Raw genomic sequence first — 22,687 nt, 5'->3', positions numbered from 1 at the left:
CTGTCAAATTCAGAAACCATTACTTTTTAATACCTTATATAAATTATGATGTGTCCTTACAATGGAATGCTTTGCATTCCTTCCCAAGGATGAGTTATTTATCTAAATTTTTACATGGAAAGGCATCCAAACAGATCATTGAGTTAATTCTCATTTTTAAGCAAACACTATATAATGCATAAAAGATAAAAGAAACTTAAAGTACAAATACAGAATTACTCACAATATTCATGTCAGGGTAAGTATGAAGATTGCAGAAATATTTTTTTTTGTTTAGATAACATCATATACTTTTACGGTATTAAAATACAGGCATGGGCAAAAGAGGGTTTACAGTTGTTCATACAGAAGAATACATACAGATTATTTTGATAGCTTTATTAACTCAAAAGAATTTCATTCACAATTATAAACCTACTTTTGTCCACACCTGTATTTTCAAGTTATGTGTATTACTTTTTATAATGGAAAAATCAATACAGATATTTATACTTTGAAAAATTTAAACAATTTTCAATGATGAAAATTTTAAAAAGCAGCTAAGGAAGGGAAGGAATGGGTTTTGTCGCAGAGTTTTAGTATAAATCAAGCTAAATAGGACTAGAGAAGCTTAACATCAGTACAAAGCAGAGAGAGAAGTCCTCTAGTAGAGCCAGCCCATCCAGATAAGGCACATGGAATTGGGGTTGTAAATTGTTAGCATGTATTTTTACATCTACCCCTCCCTCCCTGAAATTATATGACTTGAAAATTTGGCTGTGCCTTATTCATTTTCCTATCTCTACCCACAGTGAGTGGTAAATGTTCACTAAATGATGGTAGACTGAACTTAGAAGACTGAGAGAGTGGGTCAATAAAGGAGAAAAAGTGTGAGTGAGCTATGAGCAAATAGTGTTACTTCCAGAGGCCTTAAAACTTATTCTAGTAAAATCTCAGAGAGGAAAAACTGTGTCCTCTACTAGAGGACTCAGAGCCCTGCTCTTCCACCTTGAACTCTTCCCTGCATTCACTTCCCAAGTCCTTCCCTTCCCTTCCCTTCCCTTCCCTTCCCTTCCCTTCCCTTCCCTTCCCTTCCCTTCCCTTCCCTTCCCTTCCCTTCCCTTCCCTTCCCTTCCCTTCTCTTTTTATTATTGACAGTTTTACAGATATGTCTCCCATTTTGTCTCTTTTTGACCCTCTCCCGGATCTTTTCCTTTTCCACTAAAGGCATGGAGTGACATCCTCATTCCATTTTGAGCTTGCCATTTATAGATTCACTAGAGGCCTGGTGCATGAAATTCGTGCACTGCAGTGGGGGGGGGGTGTCCCTCAGCCCAGCCTGCACCCTCTCCAATCTGGGACCCCTTGAGGGATGTCCGACTACCCGTTTAGGCCTGATCACATCCCTCTCACAACCCAACTGCTCACATGCCTGCCTTCCTGATTGCCCCTAACCACTTCTGCCTGCCAGCCTGATCACCCCCCTAACCACTCCCCTGCCAGCCTGATTTATGCCTAACTGCTCCCCTGCCAGCCTATTTGCCCCTAACTGCCCTCCCCTGCCGGCCTGGTCCCCCCCCCCAACTGCTCTCTCCTGCAGGCCTGGTCGCCCCCAACTTCTCTCCCTTGCAGGCCTGGCCCCTCCCAACTGCCCTCCCCTGCTGGCCATCTTGTGTCCACATGGGGGCAGGATCTTTGACCACATGGGGGCAACCATCTTGTGTGTTAGAGTGATGGTCAATCTGCATATTACTCTTTTATTAGATAGGATAGAGGCCTGGTGCATGGGTGGGGGTCAGCTGGTTTGCCCTGAAGGGTGTCCCGGATCAGGGTGGGGATTCCCTTGGAGTGTGGGGCAGCCTGGGAAAGGGGCCTGTGGTGGTTTGCAGGCTGGCCATGCCCCCCAGTGACCCAAGCAGAGGCCCTGGGATTTGGGATTTATTTATCTTTGACAATTGAAACTTTGTAGCCTGGAGCAGAGCCAAGCCTTCTGCTCACTCCGTGGCTGCAGCCATTTCTGTTGGGATTTATTTACCTTCTATAATTGAAACTTTGTAGCCTTAAGCAGAGGCCTGGGCCAGCAAGGGCAGGCAGAAAGCTTGGCTTCCTCCATTGCCGGGGAAACCCAAGCCTCCCTCCTGCTCTCTGGGGCCTCAGCCATCTTGGTTGGGTTTATTTGCATATTTGCTCCTGATTGGCTGGTGGGCGTGGCTTGTGGGTGTAGTGGAGGTACGGTCAATTTGCATATTACTCTTTTATTAGATAGGGTGTCTCTCAGTGGCACCACAGCATCTCTTCTGGACCATGAGTACAATACATAAATGTCCATGAATGTCCAGTGCTGGTACTCAAAGATCCAAAGGCAGGTGGTTCATGGTTCTGAGCTCTTGGCTCCATGGGTCACAGTAGAAATCTGGTGAGTGCTGTGTACCCTCTTCACAGAAAAGTTTCCACATTAGAAAAATTGTGGGGACAGTTCCAGGGAGTGCACAGGCTGTCCAAAACCCATTTGTGGCCCCATGGATTATGCATCCATGGATTTCATACTTTATTTTAGGATAGATAAGAAGAAATGAGTTCACTGAAAACTAATGTGCAATTAAGTAAAGGAAAGCATATTTCTAGCATTTTTTTTCATGGAGAGAAAGAAGCACAATGAACTATAGATAAGCCAGACTGGTGTGTTGCAGCTATTAGCATGATGTTAGAACTGGAAGGGACAGTTTGTTAATACAGCAGTTGATATATATATATATATATATAGCCAAGCAAATTGTACACTATTTGGGTGGCTCTACAACATTTGGGGCTAAATCATTTAGGTTTAGGAGTGTGTGTGTATGTCCATGTGTGAGTGTGCGTGTTTTGAACAGCTCACAGAACTTAAATTTTTAAATATATATCTAAAAGGAAATAAAGGATTTCATCTCCAAATTTCTTTTATATCTGTTATATGAATTTATATATTTATATTTCATATAGACATATATTGTTAAATATTGTTATATCTTTGTTCCTTTTGGTATTCTAGACACTAACCTTGTAATTTTGCTGGTCCTTTTTCAGGGTGGACAAGCTTCATTTATACCATTTCTGGAAATGCATATATTGGTAAGTGATGTGTATGCTGCTTTGGGTTCCATTGCAATATAATTTAAATTACTGAAGGGGAGGAAAGGTAGGAAAGGTAAGATGAACCTTTTTATGTAATTGAATACTACACTTCCTTCTGTCCAACATCAGCTCTCTTTACATCCTAGTATATCCTGGTACACCCAGGGTCACCACTCAGCTTCCAGCATGTTCAGAGAGGGAGGAGAAGACAAACACCAGTCATGATATCAGCCATTTTACTGTGGCCTGTGTGCAGATATAAGATCCAGGCACAATTATGTGGGTTGACACTTTGCTAAGATCTTGACAACCTCCAACCTGATAAAAGGATGGAGTTCTAGCAGGCTTCAAGGGGAGCAGGAATCTATTTCCCATGAGGTGGAAGGTGGTTTTCTCTTATTCTAAGGGTTGTATATACTAGTATGTCACTTGTTGAGTCTAGTCTAGAAGGGATGTTTAAGACTCAAGCAACTCTCATTTTATAGATGAAGAAAGTAAAGTCTAAAGCAAGTTATTTAACTTGCCAGGGTTAGCTCCAGTACCAGAACCTAGAGTTCCTCAAACTCACTCCCTACACTCCACCCCATATTCTTTGTACAATGACAGTGCAGTGACCATACCATCTAGCTTGTCATCCTAGCTCCTCAGGGCCCACTGACCAACTTCCTACTGCCAGTAATGTCTATGTCTCTTGGCTTGTGGCTTTCTATGAAACCTGGGAAGGCTGTTCTAACCCCAGCCAGTGCTGGAGAATTAACATTCCTGGGAGCTACCTCACTCATCAGGTGGGATGACTCTGAGCCTGTGAGTGAGGCCTTTTCCTAAAGTTTCCTGTGGGATTATGTTCAAGCAACCCACTGCGGGTGTGTGTTTGATAACACACCCTTCATTGTCTGCCTTCCCTTTCCTGACTTTCTTGGACTGGTGTTTCCTAGGACTGCCTCCCAAATAAACTCCTTGTTCTCAAATATGCATGAAAGGCTTTGCTTCTGGGAAAACCTAAAGTAAAAGAACCAGCCTTCCCTCTCCCCTTTCCTACCCCATATGGACAGTGATGGGTGGTGTGGATGGGGGGTGGGGCACAGCACCTGACTGCTCCAAGGTGCAGGCCAAGAGTCCCATTTCTGAGACCCTCTTGAAGTTGGGTGCTTTCCACCCCCACTTTGGTAGGCTAGCCTCCTCAACATTGAACTTCCTGGGGCCCTAACATAGCCACCTCCTTGGGCAATATACTATTAGCCCCAGACAGATGGCTTACTGATAACATCTGCTCAGGACTTGAAGGCCACACCCAGAGCCATTTAAACCATTCTTTATCTTCTCCAAAAGTGGTGTTCAACTGCCTGAAATCATTTTTTTTCTGAAAAACCATAGTAACACAAACCCATGTATTTTGATTTTATACAGCAGAAATGGGCTCAATCCCTCTTTCACTGAATAGCATTTGAATTATGGGTCAGAAGCAAAATTCATTTATTTTAGCATTTGAGAAAACTGTGAAAAAATTATGGTAGTATCATAGGACCATGTGCACACAAACCATTTTTTGGAGGTAGCATCCCAGACTTATGATTTCAGGAGAAACAAAATAATCTTGCACAAATGGAAAGTGATCAAGAAAGCATATGATTCCTAAGGTGATAAGGATACCAGAAATGTGTGGGCAGAGTGAGAAAAAGCAGGGGCAGCAAACTTGTTGTAAAGGGTTAGATAGGAAATGTTTTCATCATTGTGGGCCATCCAGTTTCAGATGCAATGACACATTCCTGTCTTTTTTTAAAATTTAAATTCTTTACTGTTTAAAGTACTACATGAGTCTCCTTTTCTCCCCATTGACCTCTCTCCCTGGCCGCTCCCACCCCCCAGGACATGCCCTCACCCCCCAGGACATGCCCTCACCCCCCTACTGTCTGTGTCTATTGGTTATGTTCATATGCATGCATACATGTCTTTGGTTGATCTCTTACCTCCTTACCCCCCGTCTTCCCTCATAGGTTGGACAGTCTGTTCAAAGCTTCTGTGACTTTGGTTCTATTTTTGTTCATCAGTTTATGTTGTTCATTATATTCCGCAAATGAGTGAGATCATGTGATATTTATCTTTCTCCGACTGGCTTATTTTGCTTAGCATAATGCTCTCCAGTTCCATCCATGCTGTTGCAAATGGTAAGAATTCATTTTTTATAGCAGCATAGTATTCCATTATGTAGATGTACCACAGTTTTCTAATCCACTCATCTGCTGATGGGCACTTAGGCTATTTCCAAATCTTATCTATTGTAAATTGTGCTGCTATGAACATAGGGGTGCATGTATCCTTGCTGATTGATGTTTCTGTTTTCTTGGGATATATTCCTACAAGTGGAATTACTGGGTCAATTTGCATTGCTCTGTCTGGTTTCCTAAGGTTGTGGTCAGTGGGGTCATTCTGATTTTCTGGGTCTGGAGTGAAACACAACTGAAGCCTAGATGTTACCTCTAGTTTGACTAAAATTCTGTTTCCGAGATATACAGACTTGAGGCTTGGTTCCTAAGATTATTTTATGCTGACCAGAACCGTATTGTCCTGAGGGCTCAGTGATTAAGGGAGTGGGTGTGAAAAGGGGGTAGTAGGCAGGTGAGTCAAGTGCTGGATGAGGCCAGTTTGAATCAAAAGGAAAGAGAGGAGAAAAGGTCATATTGAAGAAATTAAGTTACGTCATGAAATACTACTCTCGATATTTTTCAACCATTTAAAAATGTAAAAACTTTTAGTGGGCACTACAAAAGTAACATTGGATTCTGGTTAAAATGTTGTAAGGAGAAAGGGGAAAAAATGAACAAATAATTCAAAACCCGTTTTAATCAGTAGTCATAGCCTTGTTTTCTGACCTTTAGTCTAAGAATTTATAGGTAAAAAGCTCAACAGTTCAAGGGGGAAGAATGAATCACACATCGATTTGTTTTTCTGTAGGTGAGGCATATTTTCCCGAGTCATCTCTACTCACTGGCCTGGTCCCCATCATGAACATGAACCACAAATACAACACATCTGGCAGGAAATGGGGTCATAGTCTATAGCATGGGAGTGAACTTGCATCTGTCCAGAGTAAACTGGACCTTGGAGAGAATCCAGCTCATAAAATGGGCCTCTTGGGACTCTGCTTTAGCCAATGAGCGACTGGCCAGATTACCTCATTTGAATATTATCTCCTTCCTTTCCCTCTGTGGACCTCCTAACAGAGATGTTAATGAGAAAAACAAAAGGGCAAAAACAAATCACTAGAGAAAAAGAAATGACAAAGTAGAAATAGCTATTGAATGTATACTGATTTATAACATCTATAGAGAGAATTCAGAAAATGCATTCTGACTTTGCCTCAATTTTATCTTCCTTATAAAACCAGGATGGCACCTGCCAGCCACAGATGGTAGGAGCTGATAAGCAAGTGATTCTTCTTGTCAAAATGTCAAGCACCTCTATTCTGTTTAAATATGTATTATATATACTCACTTTGTGCATCGGGCTGCATTAAATAGACAACACTTTGGGCTCAGAAAATAATCTGAGGCAATTCCATAAAATGGAGATTTAGGTGGACTATTAAAATATTAATTGATGCAGGAAGTGCTTAAAAGATGGACATCAGTAGATTTAGAGTACAGACAAGTGAAGTTTTGAACAGTAGAAAATGCTGGATGTCTAAGTTAGTCCAACATTTTAAATTTCAAAGTGAGTATGGTGAAGCCATGGAATGGCCTTCTAATGACACCCTGAAGAAAAGGAGTTAACAGAAATAAGTTGAGTAGAATTAATACTTTTTTATTTTAAAAAATATGCATTTGAGATGTCTTATGCTTGTCTGTGATCTTAATTTTTTGATACATTGTTTTTTTTCAAGTCTTCTAAGCTGGCAATTAAACAGTAGCTTTAAAAATGTATGGGAGAGAGATATCTTTGACATAGGCAGCAAGTCCTGTGATCAGCCCTCAGCTGAAATCTTTGCAGTATACAATTTAAAAAAAAAACACCTAAAGAAATTAAAAAAACTACATGGTCAGAAAACTAGTAGATCCCACAGATACTAGCACTGAACCCCTCCTTGTAGCTGTAGTGAAAATGGCATTACACATTAACACGGAGATAAAAAAGATAGAAAAGTTTAGATCCTGTATCCTTGAAGCTTGGGACAGTTTATCAGCCTGGATTCCAGTCCCCTAGAAGGGCCATTATCAAGTATACTAGTACTGTTGGGGCTTAGAAAATATATTTAGGAATAAAAAATATTTGTCTGCGATTATTGAATTGACAGCTAATTGACTTATGGGTAGTAAAATGTTTCAAACATATTTAAATAAGTAATTATTCATGCTTAGTTTGTGCTCAATTCTTTGCTTCTGGTTCTGGGAAGTATTAAGAAGTTTGACACGACTCCTGGATATCAGGAAAAGTGAGGAAACACACTAGAAGCCCTCCAAATTGACCTCCACTTACCCAAAATGAACTGGACTAACTAATGTGCTTCATTCCATGGTGATTACCTTGAGTGAAGTGCCTGAACACCAGGATGATCAGCTCCCCTAGCTACCTGCCCATTGCCACTCCCTCCAGCCAAATCCAAATGAACTCGGCAGTTACTATGAGTGCTCTCAAACCTGTTTATGCCAGTTGCACCAAGAATTGCAATTATGCAGTTTAATTAAGATGTAAATTAATGAAATAATGTGAAAAGTTAGTTTTTCTAGAACAACTAAGTCAAATGCTGTGCAAACATGTGCTAAAGAAAAGTTTTGAATTAGTATGAGAAAGGTGACAGTAAAAGATTGGGGGAAACTAATAATCTAGAAGGATTTCAGTGGCTCATTATGTACGTGCTTTACAAGGAAAGATAGTGCTTCAATCGAATCAGCAGACCTGCCGTGGCTTTCTTTCTAAAAAATTGCCAGATGAAGGCACCATTACACTTTAATTTAAAATAAAATGTATAATACAGTTTGTCTTTTTCAGTGAATGAGCTTGATTGAATTAGATAAGAAGGCTACAACTGTATATATAAAATTGATGATGTCAAAATCTATGATGGAAGTTCCAGAGCACGTGGAATAGAGTAAATGGGGCAGCAGTTCTTACAAAGAGAAGTAAAAAAAAAGGGAAAGCTAGCGTGTGGGGGAAAGCTGCACAGCAATTAATCACATACTATAGATGTAGCACTAACTTTAAAATATGTTTTAAAATATTTTGCCCATTTATAACTGTTTAGGCAAACAAAAATATTTATAATTCAATTGTTTTCAGTTAAATTTTCCTTAACTGCACTATTAGGTTTAACATTCTTGGCAAAGCTTCTCAATGGAAACTATTTATTATCTGATTTGGCTCCATTTATCATTCAAAATAGTCAGAAACAATAAAATATATTCTCTTGGAGACGTATTTCATTCTCAGGAGATAACCAGATGGGTTAAATAGCATAGAAATGACCTGATGATAGAATCAGTCTTTGCTTTCTTTGATCCTGTTTTAAATAATTCATAAAAGAATACAGCAGGTAAGGTACACTTAGAATGATTAACCTGGAAACCTGACTCCAGTATCTGTAAGAAAGGTCTCCCTTCCAGGGGAGCATTTCAAAGGGGCTCTTCAGGATCGACACTGTGCTTCCTCTCCTGGATCAGCAAGGACAGTAAGCAGAAATGGCATTTCTTATAAAGGTAGAATAAGAGCTCATAGGAAAACATGAGTTCCTTGTTTCTAAATAAAGATTTTCTCACAGAGCAGTGAACACCATAGTCAAGCAAGCTCCTGATAGGAGATGCAGAGAAATCCCAATCCAGCATTCTTTTTGAGTGCTGTCTCTTGCCAGTTTACTCCATTAAAATACAGGGAAGGGGCTGTAAAATTGAGTCTATGTATCAGGAACCATCCTGCATGATAAGATTAGGGACCAGGAGTAGACCATGTGAGTAATGGGTTTTATGTATGAATTAATTGAAAGTAAAGACATGATTCATTGCTCCCAGAAAATCTCAGTAAAGCACACTTAATAAAATCCTGCTCCATATCACAGTTAAAAATATTACTTGATTTTAAATGAGATTATTCTTAGATTCCCAGAACTCTTTTATTGTCAAATCCTTGCATGAGTGTAAAATCAACAGAGTTCTATCATTCACTTTCATGGCATTTGTTGGCCTAAATCTTGGATGGAGAAGAAACCTTTAGTGGTATGCTGGGGCTGGCTCCTTCCAGCTTGTAGGAGCTGGTTGTGCACCTCTTCCCTGACCTCACATTGGTAGCTTGAAATTGGCCACAGTGGGAGCATTTATACCACATAGATTGGCACACACTGCAAATCAGATTTGTTCTCCCCCTTGTCTTCAAAAACTAGTTTTATTTTTTTAATTTAAATTCTTTATTGTTTAAAGTATTACATGTCTCCTTTTCTCCCCATTAACCTCTCCTCAGCTGCTTCCATCCCCCAGCACATACCCTTACCGCCCTACTGTCTGTGTCCATTGGTTATGCTTATATGCATGCATACAAGTCCTTTGGTTGGTCTCTTACTCCCCTCCCCCCAAACCTTAGAAGCAAAAACTAGTTTTAAACATTGACTAGCACACCCCTACCTCTGGCGCAGAAGTTTTCGATCTTTTTTTTTGTGCCATGGACCCTTTTGACATTTGCCAAGGCCCCACCTCTGAACGATGTATTTTTTAACTCATTGAAGTCATTAAAATGTTAAAAGAACAAGTTTGTGATATAGTTATATGTGTGCCTCTCTAACGGCATTTGAAATAACATGACCCAGCAGCCGGTCTACTCGAATTCTAATTAGTGATTAGCATAAAGTGTATTTTGAGATAGCTGTAACACTGTAATGTGATATGAAAACGTCTGTGGTTTCTACTGGAGACAAAGTCATTGGCCCAGTTAATACTACTGTGCTTTGTTGGCTATATTCATAACTGAAGGAAAGGTCACATTTCTGTTAGGTGTTGGTGAAAATAAAGATGTAATTTATCTCCATCCTAGTTCGTGATTGCTCTGAATTCTATCCACAGACCCCTCGGGAACCTTGGGAACGCATTAACTCTGGGTTGAGAACTCCTTCCCTATTAGAATCCTATTTCATGTTCGTGTGCATCAGAATGAACCCTGTTGCTTCATATAGATTGTCAGCAAAGTGGAGGATTTCTCTAGAAAATATAGCTATATTTGGACTCCAAGCAATATTCACAAAATTCAAAAATTGTTTCTGTTTATATAACTCCTTCAGCTATTATTTTTTATTTCAATAAGCACTTCCTTATTGATTATTATTGTCCTGTAGGTGTATCTGCCTAGACATCTTTCTGAGCTTCTTACCCTACTTAGAACTTTCTGTTGTCCATTCCCCTGGCTGTTCTATCCTGCCTTAGCATCTTCATTCTCTAGCTTTCTCTTGACAAATCACTGTTGTAATCTTCAGGTCACTATATTATTCTGCTCCTAGTGAGAATCATATTAGATTCTTCTCTCTCCCACTGTTGCCAAATCCTTTAGATTCTTTCTCAACTCTACCTCTCAAATCCACCCCTATTTTGTGTGTCCACGCTCTCAGTTCAGACTATAATTCATTTTCACTTAGACTGTTACAATAAACTCCCAATAGGTTATCCTAACTTTAATCTTACCCCCTCCAACTTATTCTATGCTCTGATCCAAGAGTTATTTCTCCAAGATACAGATCTCTCTCTCTCTCTCTTGCTCTCTCTCTTTCTCTCTCTATCTCTCTCTCTCTCTCTCTCTCTAACTCTCTCTCTCTCTCACACACACACACACTTTCATCAAAGGCCCTCCATTCTATGTGGATGAGCATGGCCCTCAGGTCTCACTTTGATCTACTTTTCCATCTACTTTTTTTCGTCTACTTTTTCATCATTTTTTCTGGAAGAATGTTCCAGCAATGGTAGAAGATTCACTGTTCTCCCAGAGATGCCCTACACATTCCCAGTGCCTTACCTTTGCACAGTCTGTCTTCTTATCTAGAATTCCCTTCATCCTAACTTTGCCTTTTGTGTGGTTCCTCTAATAGAGCTCTGTTCAAGTCATAACTCCTCCACAACAAATTCCTAAGGTCCCTAGACCTGAATTTACCCCTACATTCTCTGTTCTCTCATTGAACTTTGCTTATCACTTTATTGTTACCTTTCAGACAAAATTTCATTTGTATTATTTCATCTGTGAGTCTTAGTACCGAAGGGATAGAAATGTATCCATCTTGAAGATCCCTCCTGCCCCCCACAGCATTTAGCACTGGGCCTTGTTCATAGTTCACTAGCTATGCAACTTATATTTCAATTGAATTATTTATTATTTTGTGAATATTATTTTGTTTCTGCCAATGACATTTTGAATTATTTTGTATACAAGGAATTTGCTTTGCATTTATTTCTATTTTCTCAGTACTAGAAATTGTAGGTGCTCAATAAATACTTGTTGATGATAGCATTTACTCATTTCCCTAAATATGCTTAATTCTTATGAGGCTTATAAGTTACTCAAGGAAACACTTTGCTTAGCATGTAATGTCAAGGACTTTGCTTATTAATTGATTACATAAAAGGTGTAAATGGAAGAAGCATAATGCAAGATTCACCTCCCTGTTCTTTTCTACAATGGAAACCAGCCAGTTTCAGACTTTAATAATGTACATTTAATCAACCAAGAGATTTAAGAAGAGTCCTAAGTCTGTTATTTCTGAAGTTAAATGAATTTTACGGTACTATGTAGTTAACCGGATTTGTATCCATATGATAAATGTACTATGATGAGTATTATATTTAGTGGGTCACCTTTTTTTGTAGGGCCTGATGATGCACAACAAAAAATAGAACCTCATCACACAGCAGTGCTGGGGGAAGGTGACAGTGTCCAGGTGGAGAACAAGGTAAATATTAAAAATCTTTAATTGCGCTGGCCAATGTTGCTCAGTGGATAGAGCATCAGCCTACGGACTGAAGGGTCCCAGGTTTGATTCCGGTCAAGGGCATGTGCCTGCAGTTGCAGGCTCCTTCCAGGACAGGGCCCTGGTCAGGGCTCATACAGGAGGCAACAAATCGATGTGTTTCTCTCACATTGATGTTTCTCTCTGTTTTTCCTTCTCTCTTCCACTCTCTGAAAATCAATGGAAAAATATCCTTAGGTGAGTATTTAAATCTTTAATTTTTCTTAACTTGTACTTTCTACTACTTTGCAGAAAGATGCCTGAATCTCCAGTGTTTATCAACCCCTTTCATTAATTTCTGTTATTTCTATTAGTTTATTTTAAGGTTTTATCAATACTGATTTCTCGTCTTCAAAAATCATCTATGTCCCTATTGTATACCCCTAGAAATTTGAATCTGGAGACAGCACATCTTCCTTGTCTCTTACTTTATACAATTGATTTATTTTTAATGTAAGGGAAAATAGATCAGCCCTTTAGGAGCATAAGCATCGATGTGCACATACTCACAGAGAGCCCTTTAGAAGTCACCCCATTTTGAACTGAGAAAAACCTATGATGCATTTTATAGTCCTTTTGTGTTAAAGCCCTTCTTTTTAAGTAAAATTTCTGATATTTTAGGAGTCTTAGGAGCTTCCCTCCCCAGGTTACCAAGTTTCTTTCCTATGTTTATTCATTCCCTTGGGTGATTTACTCACCCACTATCTTGTGTGTCGATGAAGCCAATCTGACTGCTTTGCATCATTCTAATAAAGAAGATTGAAGAGACAATTTTGCAAAAGATCCTGAAAAGATGAATTTTGAAAAGTAGGGATAAAAACTGTTTTCACTGTGCAAGTGACTGGTGGAGAGGCAATCTGGCTGACTCTGGCCCTGTGACCCTGGCATTGTAGAATGCAATAGATTTGAGGAAATATTCTATACTAGAGCCCTGGTGCACGGAATTTGTGTACTGGCTGGGCGGGGGGGGGGGGTCCCTCAGCCAGGCCTGTGCCCTCTCACAGTCCAGGAGCCCTTGGGGGATGTTGGACATCCTTAGTGTGCTCGCCAGCCATCAGCCCGGCTTCTGGCTGAGTGGCGTTCCTCCTGTGGGAGCCACTGACCACCAGGGGGCAGCCCATGCATTAAGCATCTGCCCTCTGGTGGTCAGTGCACGTCATAGCAACTGGTCATTCTGCTGTTTGGTCGATTTGCATATTAGCCTTTTATTATATAGGATTAGCCCATTTTCCTGGCAGCTCGTCTATTGCTGCCTTAATCATCTATAACCATGAACTGTGAAGTAAATAGAAAACTTATGAGCACCAGATGAAATTCATATCTCAGTGTCTATGCTCTCTGTTATTAGGTTGACCTTTATGAAACTGCCACTTTTGACATACAAAAATGGCAATTTTATTTCTTTCAACCCCATGCAGGAAAGAGGCATGGAAGCTACGCATAGGCCAGAACCTACTGATAGCAGATTAATTTGTAGCACTATCCTCTTTAACTTGATAACCTCCGTTCTTTGTATAATATAGCAGAGGGCACATTGTTAATGTTAAGTACTTGGAAGCTGAAATGGAACAGCAGAAAGAAATGCTGAGGGGAGCCAGAAAGATGGGAAGCAACCAAGATAGATAATAATTGGCTGAAACCATCAGTTTATTGATAAGCAGTGCTCCTAGTTCCAGGGGCATCATTCAGTTATGTGCACTTCTGTAATTATTGCTGTGTATAAACATGTCTGAGCCATAAAGACATTAGAAAGATTTCTATGAAAAATTTTATTTTAAAAATTAACATTTAAATCTTCATGTGTTGCTTATATTCATAAAGAGTAGAAAGTCCCCTTTAAATTACAACAAAGAAGAGACTGTGAAGGTGTGAATCTTGGTTTTACCACTTGTTAGCTGTGTGACTTTGGACATGTTTCTTAACCTCTCTGAGCTTCAGTTTCTTTGTCTGCAATGAAATAATGATGCCAACTGCATGGAGCGGGGATGAGGTTAGAAAGAATATATGTGATTACATATGTCAAGAGTTGACTCTGTATCTGGCATAGGGGTCAGTAAATTATGTCCAATAGGCCAAATTCAAACCGTTTTGTAAATTAAGTTTTATTGGACTAAAGCCACACCCATTCATTGCTGTTTGTCTATGGATGTTTTCACACCACAATGGTAGAGTTGAGTGGTTGCAACAGAGACTGGATACCACAAAGCCTAAAATATTTACTCTCTGGCTCTTTATGAGGAAAAGATTGCTAATCCCTGGTCTAGTACATAGTGGGTGCCCAAAAATGCTAGCTGGAAAAGTCACTGATCTAAACACTTTATTTAACAAATACTTGTGCTAGATATATGTTACCTAATGAGGATTCATACCTTAGGCCATAAGGTTTAGGGCAGTGGTTGGCAAACTCATTAGTCAACAGAGCCAAATATCAACAGTACAACGATTGAAATTTCTTTTGAGAGCCAAATTTTTTAAACTTAAACTTCTTCTAACGCCACTTCTTCAAAATAGACTCGCCCAGGCCATGGTATTTTGTGGAAGAGCCACACTCAAGGGGCCAAAGAGCCGCATGTGGCTCGAGAGCCGCAGTTTGCCGACCACTGGTCTAGGGCACAGAACAGTTTCTACAGCAAGCAAAAAGCACTAAAGGACCTTGATTCCCTTGGGCTCCAGCCCAAGGTTATCTTCACTTGGAACTAGATTAGCCTGAGCATTCAATAAAGAAGGAAAATGTGACTTCCCAGTGCTCCCCCAATCCCATTTGTACTGATTTATGGTCAAGAATGAGGAGTTGATACACTCCATGGCTTCCTTCTAGCACTCAGAAGGCAGATTGTCTTTTGTTACCATTACTCTGAAGTCTTCCATGGCAGGCAGTAACTACAGGAGGCTTGGTTTATGCTAGATGTAAGAGTCTTTCATCCTGACCCTTTGACTTCTTAGAGGAAGCCCTAACTCCAACAATGGCTTCAACATGGCCTTAACTTTTTCAGAGTACCAACTGGGCCAAAACAGCACAGGGAGCCTTATCTCTTCAAACAGAGGCTAGGCTGTTCTGGTCACCCTGGAACAGTATCTGTTTCAAGAGATAAGGTTCCCTGTGCTGCTTTGGCCCACCGTCGGTAGGTACTCTGATTTCCAGGATGGCTCCATGATCAGGGGCACATGGTTTGATTTGAAAGTTTTGATCTCACCTGCAGCCCCATGTTTATAATAGTATCATATTGAGAAGGCCTTAAGCCTCATGGATTAGCAAATTTACTTGTTGTTAGTCAAGGTAGGCAATCAATGCCTCACGGGATGCCATCAAAACCATACTTGAGAGTAATGGCACTCTTTAACTGGCACCATTCATGGGGAATTCATTAAATTAATACAGATTAACATTTGATTAAAATAAAGATGGGAAGACAAAAATAAAATAAAACAAAGCATCCTATTAAAGTTAGAGATAAATTTTTGCTTATTTATGTGTAAAAATTCATAGCAAGCTATTGATTTTTATTTTTAAATTTATTTATATTTTATTTTATTTTTTCATCACCTCTGTGTTCTCTTCCACCTCCATCCATGCCCTTCCTTCCTACCACCATCACCACATTGTCCATGTCCATGAGTTATTTCTCTCTTTTTTGCTTTTTGCTCAATCCCTTCACCCCTCAACACCCCCTACACCAGAGCTATCTATATGCTCTCTATCTATGATTCTTTCTCTATTTTGACAAGCCATTAATATTTAAAAACTGTTAATAGTTCATTGTTTTGTCTTTTAATTGGCCTAAGCAGTTTAAACAATGAAATCTAATAAGAACAATTGTGTGCAATTAAGTCATGCTACAACTCAGTTTCTTTCTGGTAACTTTTTCAGGTAATATATCACTATAATAAATGTTCTTGAAGCAAAAGCATGCCCTTAGATTCATTCCCAGAGTCTAATCAATCAAACAAACTATGACTACATACTCATAGTGTAGAAGTTATCACCACTCTAAATGAATCATAGAGCCTTCATCTGGGGTTTACTAATTTATTGTTGGCATCAGTGGAACCCAAGACATATCTTGGCAATAAGATTTATGGCCTAACAAGAGCAATTTGTAAAAATAAATTATTAAGTAAACACAGAAGGGCCTAACTCTGAACCAGGAACTCTGAGAATGTGCACCAAAGTAAAAACAAATAAAAAAGAAAACATGTAAAGAAAAAGACATGGTCTGGGCCCTAAAAGATCATGAATTTTAGTTGAGGTAATTATACATGAAGCAATAAGTGGGCCTCTGTTACCTTTGTATGGGGTCTTTCATCAAACCCCAAAAAGGCATTGACTTAGATTGACAAGGGACTCATGTATTAAACAGGAATTTCATTATCTGCTTTTACATGATTTCTATCATTTAACATGATACTCAAGCTCACTCAACATAGACAGGACTTTTCAAGATAACAGCAATTGGAACTTTTAACTATATAAGCACTCAACTGAATAGCCATAAAGATTATTAGCTTTCACTAGTTAAGGAAAAAGATACATTAAAAAAAGAAAAAGACACAAAACATCTGGTTTAGGTTAGAGCAGAAGGGGCCGCTCAGAGGTTAATTTCGTGGAAAAGTCATTAGAAGAAGCTTGGACCATCCTTCAGATTTCTGAAATGAAAACCAAACCCCTGAATGCCTCAATACCCAGCAGTTTAATAATTTTTCATTTCAGACCAAATGCAAGTGTCCGTTTATCTTATTGTCCGAATTATAAATTGAAAGTCATCATTTGATTTGAGTAATATGTAAAGGAGCAAAACTTTATTATTTTTAAAATTTCTTTATTGATTAAGGTATTACATATTTGTCCTTATCCCCCCATTACCTCCCATCCCCCCACTCATGCTTTAATTTTTAAAACATTATTCTAAAATGTATAAACTGTAGATGCATCTTCTCAATTAAAAAACTTGCAGTTTTAAAAGTCAGCGCATCCGTGACACAGATGGCTGGCTTCAAAGTCTTTAGAGAATAAACTTTTAAAAATATATATATTTCTTTATTGATTTCAGAGAGGAAGGGAGAGGGAGAGAGAGATAGAAACATCAATGATGAGAGAGAATCATTGATTGGCTGCCTCCTGCATGCCCCTACTGGGGGTCGAGCCCACAACCCGGGCATGTGCCCTTGGCTGGAATCGAACCCGTGACCCTTCAGTCCACAGGCCGATGCTCTATCTACTGAGCCAAACCAGCTAGGGCTAATAAACCTTTTTTGATAACTGTGCTTTTTTTTGGTCGAATTTTTAGTCATTTAAACATGGCATTAAAAAAAAAAAGAAATCATTTCAGATAGAAACCTGCTCCTTTCCTGTGGGCTTAGATTCTATTATGCACAATTTCACTTATTCATAACCTTGGGACATCAACATATCAGTGAGCTATAAAGTATGATGTAAGTGGACCTAGACTAATTTTTAAGTTTCTGTGCCTGTTTTATATAGGTATTTTTATTTCCATAACTGATGTTAAACTATTTTATTGTATTGGTATCCACAAGTACTTTTCTGTCTTCCAGCTTTAAATCTCTTATAGATATGATAACCACAAATCCTGATTGTTAGCATTGTATATAAAGCAAGAATAAGTAGGAATTGAGCTAAAGCACTGATCTTTAGTGTATGTGGTTTATGACATCTATTTTTAAAATTTGAATTAACAGAAGCCTTTTTAGGCTTTCTCTTTGATTTTCAACTGAGTTCAAATCAGCAAATTTTGGCAGAAAATTGTTTTATGGTTAGATAAGGTGAAGATGTATAACTATATCCAGGCATAGGAATACTTAAACATATTTTAAACATGAAGATATGATTAAATCATCAACTGGGTGGATGAAGTAAATGACACCAGCCCTGAGATTGTAAGGGAGTACATTAATACTTTTTCAGAAAACATCTACTCTAAATTCACTTTTAATTTTTTAAAATTGGAGGCAGAAGGAAAAATAAATTTTAGTCCCATAAAATACAATTTTTTAACTACATGGAAAATTAAAGAATTCATTATTCATTTTTATTGACTTCAGTGATAACTCCTCTGGTATCAGTAACATTATAATTATTTCTACTTAAAGAGCATTATATTAGTAAAAACATAGGAATATAATATATAACATATTATTTTATCACATATTTAGAATTATGCTATATTATTAGAATATTGGTGAAGTTTTAAAAATTTTAAAGTCTTTTTAAAAAGTACCTAACAATTATGGCTTTACTTATTGTTTTATTCTAAATCAGATAAACCTAAGAGACACCTCAAAAGAAATACATAATGTTCAGTTATTTATTACTGAGTAGCAAACTACCGTATTTTTTCATGTATAAGACACTATTATTTTTCTAAAATCCTTAGACTGAAAATCAAGGGGCGTCTTAGACACAGAAGTCAGCCCAGGAGGGAGCCCCATGGATGCGTAGCTGCCTATACCTTGTCAAACAGGCTTCCTCCAATCACAAGCCTTATTGTTACTGACCTCAGCTAATGCCATAATTGGAGGTGGAGGTAGAGGTGGAGAGTACGCAGATGCAACAGGGACTGGAGCATCCTGAGCCCATAAAGATGTTAAAAAAAAAAAAAGATAAATACTGGTAAAGGATCATCTTACTCTGCAAAATTCAAAGTGAATGTAATCAGCTCTGCAAAAGAGCATGGACATAGAGCTGCAGAGAAATAATTTGGACCTCCTCCCACTGAGTGTATGATCAGACAGTGGAGAAAACAGGAAGAACAACTCCTTAAGATGCTAAGAAAGAAGAAGACCTTAAGAGGAAAACCAGCAAAATGTTTAAAATATTGATTTCTTAATTTTGGGTTGGAAAAGTGGGGGGTGTCTTATACATGGGGGCATCTTATACACAGAAAAATAAGGTACTCACTAGTGGCTTAAAACTGTTATTTATTACTAGAGGCCCGATGCACAAAGATTCATGCAAGAATGGGCCTTCCTTCCCCTGGCTGTTGGCACCGCCTTCGCTCTGGCTAAAGCCACATTTTTGCTCCAGCCCAGAGCCACCTTTCCGCCTTCCCACACTGCCCAGAGGCACAGAGCAGCTGGGGTGGTGCAGAATGCCTGCGTTGTCACCATGGCAACGACACAAGTGTCCCTCCCCACCCCTGGCCACTCAGGGCGCCTGTGTATGCAAATTAACCTGCCATCTTTGTTGGGTTAATTTGCATACTCACTCCTGATTGGCTGGTGGGCATCACGAAGGTACGGTCAATTAGCATGTTTCTCTTTTATTAGTGTAGATTCTCACCAGTGAGGTGGGGGTTCTGCTGGTTTCTCTGGCATTACTGGGTCAGAGGACATCAGTGGTGGAGGGACTTTTTTAGCCACACTGTGAAAGTGCTCTCTGGAAGGATTCCTGTACCAATTTAAAATCTCCCAAATGAGATATAAAAGTGTATCTTTCTCTGCATTCACACTAACACTAGATATTATATTAACATTTTTTTCAGTTTCAAGGGAAAAAATCTAGTCTTAATTTTAAACAAGATCTTTCAGAAACTTTAGCACAATAGGACTCTTTTGGAGATAAATTTGCTTGAGTAGATATCCCTTGGATATTTTTATAAGGTTTCATTTAGTGCAACATTTCTGGAGCATATTTTACATTAATAGTAATAAATGTCAAAAGTAATAAAATATTACTTTTGAATTTGGATAAGTAATCTTTCATTTAAAGATTATATTGTTATTACAATATCATTGATTTTATTCTCTATGCTGTACTTTACATCCCCATGACTATTTTGTAACTACCAATTTGTACTTCTTAATCCTTGTGCCTCTTTCTCCCATTCCTCCAATCCCCCTCCCCTCTGGTTACCATCAGTTTGTCATCTGTATGAGTGTTTTAATTTTGTTTGTTTGTTTATTCTGTTCTTTAGCTTCCACATGTAAGTGAAATCATATGGTATTTATCTTACTTGGTCTGACTTATTTCACTTAGCATAATACCCTCTAGGTCCATCCATGTGGTCACAAATGGTAAGTTTTCATTCTTTTTTATGGCCAAGTAATATTCCATTGTATGTACCACTACTTTTTAATCTACTCGTCTATTGATGGATACTTGGGTTGCTTCCATAGCTTGGCTATTGTAAATAATGTTGCAATGAACATAATTGGTGCATATATTTTTTCAAATTAGTGTTTTGGGTTTCTTCAGATAAATACCCAAAAGTGGAATCAATGGATTTTAGGACAGTTCCATTTTTAATTTTTGAGGAAACCCTGTTTTACATAGTGGCTACACTATTCTGTATTTCCACCAACACTGAACGAGGGTTCCCTTTGCACTACATCCTTGCCAACATTTGTTTGTTGATTTATTGATGATAGCCATTCTGACAGGTGTGAGGTGATATCTCATTGTGGGTTTTAAAAAATTATATTTTTATTGATTTCAGAGAGAGGAGGGGAGATGGAGAGACAGATAGAAACATCAATAAGAGAGAATCATTCATAGGCTGACTCCTGCATGCCTCCTACTGGAGATCAAGCCCGTAACCCGGACATATGACCAGGAATCAAACCATGACCTCCTGGTTCATGGGTCAACACTCAACCACTGAGCCACACTGGCTGAGCTCATTGTGGTTTTAATATGCATTTCTCTGATGATTAGCGATGTTGAGTATCTTTTCATATATGTATGTCCTCTTTTGAGAAGTGTCTATTCAGGTCTTCTGCTAATTTTTAAATTGGATTGTTTGATTTTTGGTGTTGGTTTGTTTGAGTTCTTTGTAATTTTTGGATATTAGAGAATATGTTCTCCCATTCACTAGGTTGTCTTCATTTTGTTGATGGTTTCCTTTGCTGTGCAAATAACTATATATGGTGCCAGGTGGGTTCTTGAAATAACAGGGGGAGCACTTTGTAAAATATGTGATTGTCTAACCACTAAGCTGTACACCTGAAACTGATACAAAATAATATTGAATGTGTACTCTAATTGAAAACAAAATAAAAATACATTTTAAAAATTACAGTTGGCTGTGCCTAAAGTTACCTTCATGGCCTTAACACAAATTCTGAGGTCAGCTTATTCTACTCCTTGTGCTCATGTCTTCTGGTTACAGAGTCTTAGAGTAATTTTTTTGAATGGGCACAAATAGAACTAATTTCTGCCTGAAAAGACCTGAGTTTGGAGTGCTCCTGCTTTGAAGACAAATTTCATCTGGATGGGGAGCAACTGAGAGACTTCAGTAGTTACCAGGAAGTACTACTTTAAAATGGAATTTTAGATGAACATTTAGTACCTAAATCTGAGGTCTGCCAGGTCTTCCTCTGTATAGATCTGGCTTAAAATAAAGAGGCATGTTATGTTGAACAAAATTATATTGTTGGTGCGAAATTACAAATCCTGTAATCACATAGTCAATTCATAGCCAGGTCAGTCACACAGTTTGTCTTAAAGATGTTTCTAGTTAAGGAAAATCTTAATTTAAATTCTTCCTTATCTGAAAAGGTTAATATTTTCATAGTCTAGACCAGTGCTCGGCAAACTCATTAGTCAACAGAGCAGTAAACCACGGCTCGTGAGCCACATGTGGCTCGTGAGCCACAGTTTGCCAACCACTGGTCTAGACTTATGTTCTAAATGCCACCAAAAATCTTAAGGAATAAGCCTTTCCATATTGAGTACTGCGCAGATAATATATCTGGAGTTTATATTCAAAATTAGAAACTTTGTCCGTTTGTCTAGCATGTTAACTTCAAATTATTCCTAATTCAATATCCTATATAATAAAAGGCTAACATGCAAATTGTCCCCTCTACTGGGAGTTCAACCAGAGGACGGGGCTGGCCGGCCAACCTCCTGCATCCCCTCCCCCCGGCCGGCCGATCAGCCTCGATCGGGGCAGGCTGGACCCCACCCGTGCACGAATTTGTGCACCTCTAGTTCAAAAATAAGCATGTTTATTGACTGATGCTTTCCACCTTGACTTTAGGATCCTGAGAGAAGCCACTTTGTTCTAATTGCTGGGGAGCCATTAGGAGAACCAGTTGTCCAACATGGTAAGCCCAAAAGATATGTTCCTTGAAATCTCAGTTAATGAAGAGCATTTGTTTGCTTTTAAAAAAAAACTTTAAAAAATTCAGGCATTTAAGTTATTCTGTTACTTATTTGTGTTTAAAGATAGCTACAACCATCTATCCACTACTTGGGAATGAATTAGCTAAGGACTTTGTTTCTTTTATCATGGAATGTCCTGAATTATGTGTCCACAAATTAAGTGCAGGATGTCATAGATTGTTGGAATAGGGAATGTCTGTAGTGTTGATGCAGTCATGGCCCTTTTATAAATGAGGAAAATGAAATCTCAATATTTTACTTATTTACATAGCAAATTCTTGGGTAGCATCTACTATTTACTAGGATTGGTTGAAATGCTTTCCAAATATTAATACATTTAATCTTCAGAACAAACTTATGAGGTAGGTTCTGTCATCCCCATTTTACAGACGAGGAAACAGAGATGCAAAGGTTCATTGGCTTGCCTGAGGCCACATAGTTGGATTCACACACAGGCTCTCTGGTTTCCAACCATCCCTTCTGCCTTGCACAATGTCAGTTGCCCC

The 22,687-nt window shown here is 38.8% G+C and overlaps 1 protein-coding gene across 1 annotated transcript in view; it reads left to right on the top strand.

Moving 5' to 3' along the window:
* Window positions 1-22,687, top strand: part of PIR (pirin) — an 80,921-nt gene that overhangs the window by 53,941 nt on the left and 4,293 nt on the right. Inside the window, exons 7-9 of the mRNA XM_008154926.3 lie at window positions 3,046-3,090; window positions 11,919-12,001; window positions 22,057-22,123. Of these exons, the coding sequence (XP_008153148.1) occupies window positions 3,046-3,090; window positions 11,919-12,001; window positions 22,057-22,123 (195 nt within the window). The remainder of the gene's footprint in view (window positions 1-3,045; window positions 3,091-11,918; window positions 12,002-22,056; window positions 22,124-22,687) is intronic.

This window comes from Eptesicus fuscus, chromosome 1 (assembly GCF_027574615.1).
Source record: "Eptesicus fuscus isolate TK198812 chromosome 1, DD_ASM_mEF_20220401, whole genome shotgun sequence".
Classification (NCBI taxonomy): Eukaryota; Metazoa; Chordata; class Mammalia; order Chiroptera; family Vespertilionidae; genus Eptesicus; species Eptesicus fuscus.
Note: the sequence above shows the minus strand (reverse complement) of the source record. Positions and strands in the feature narration are given on the sequence as shown.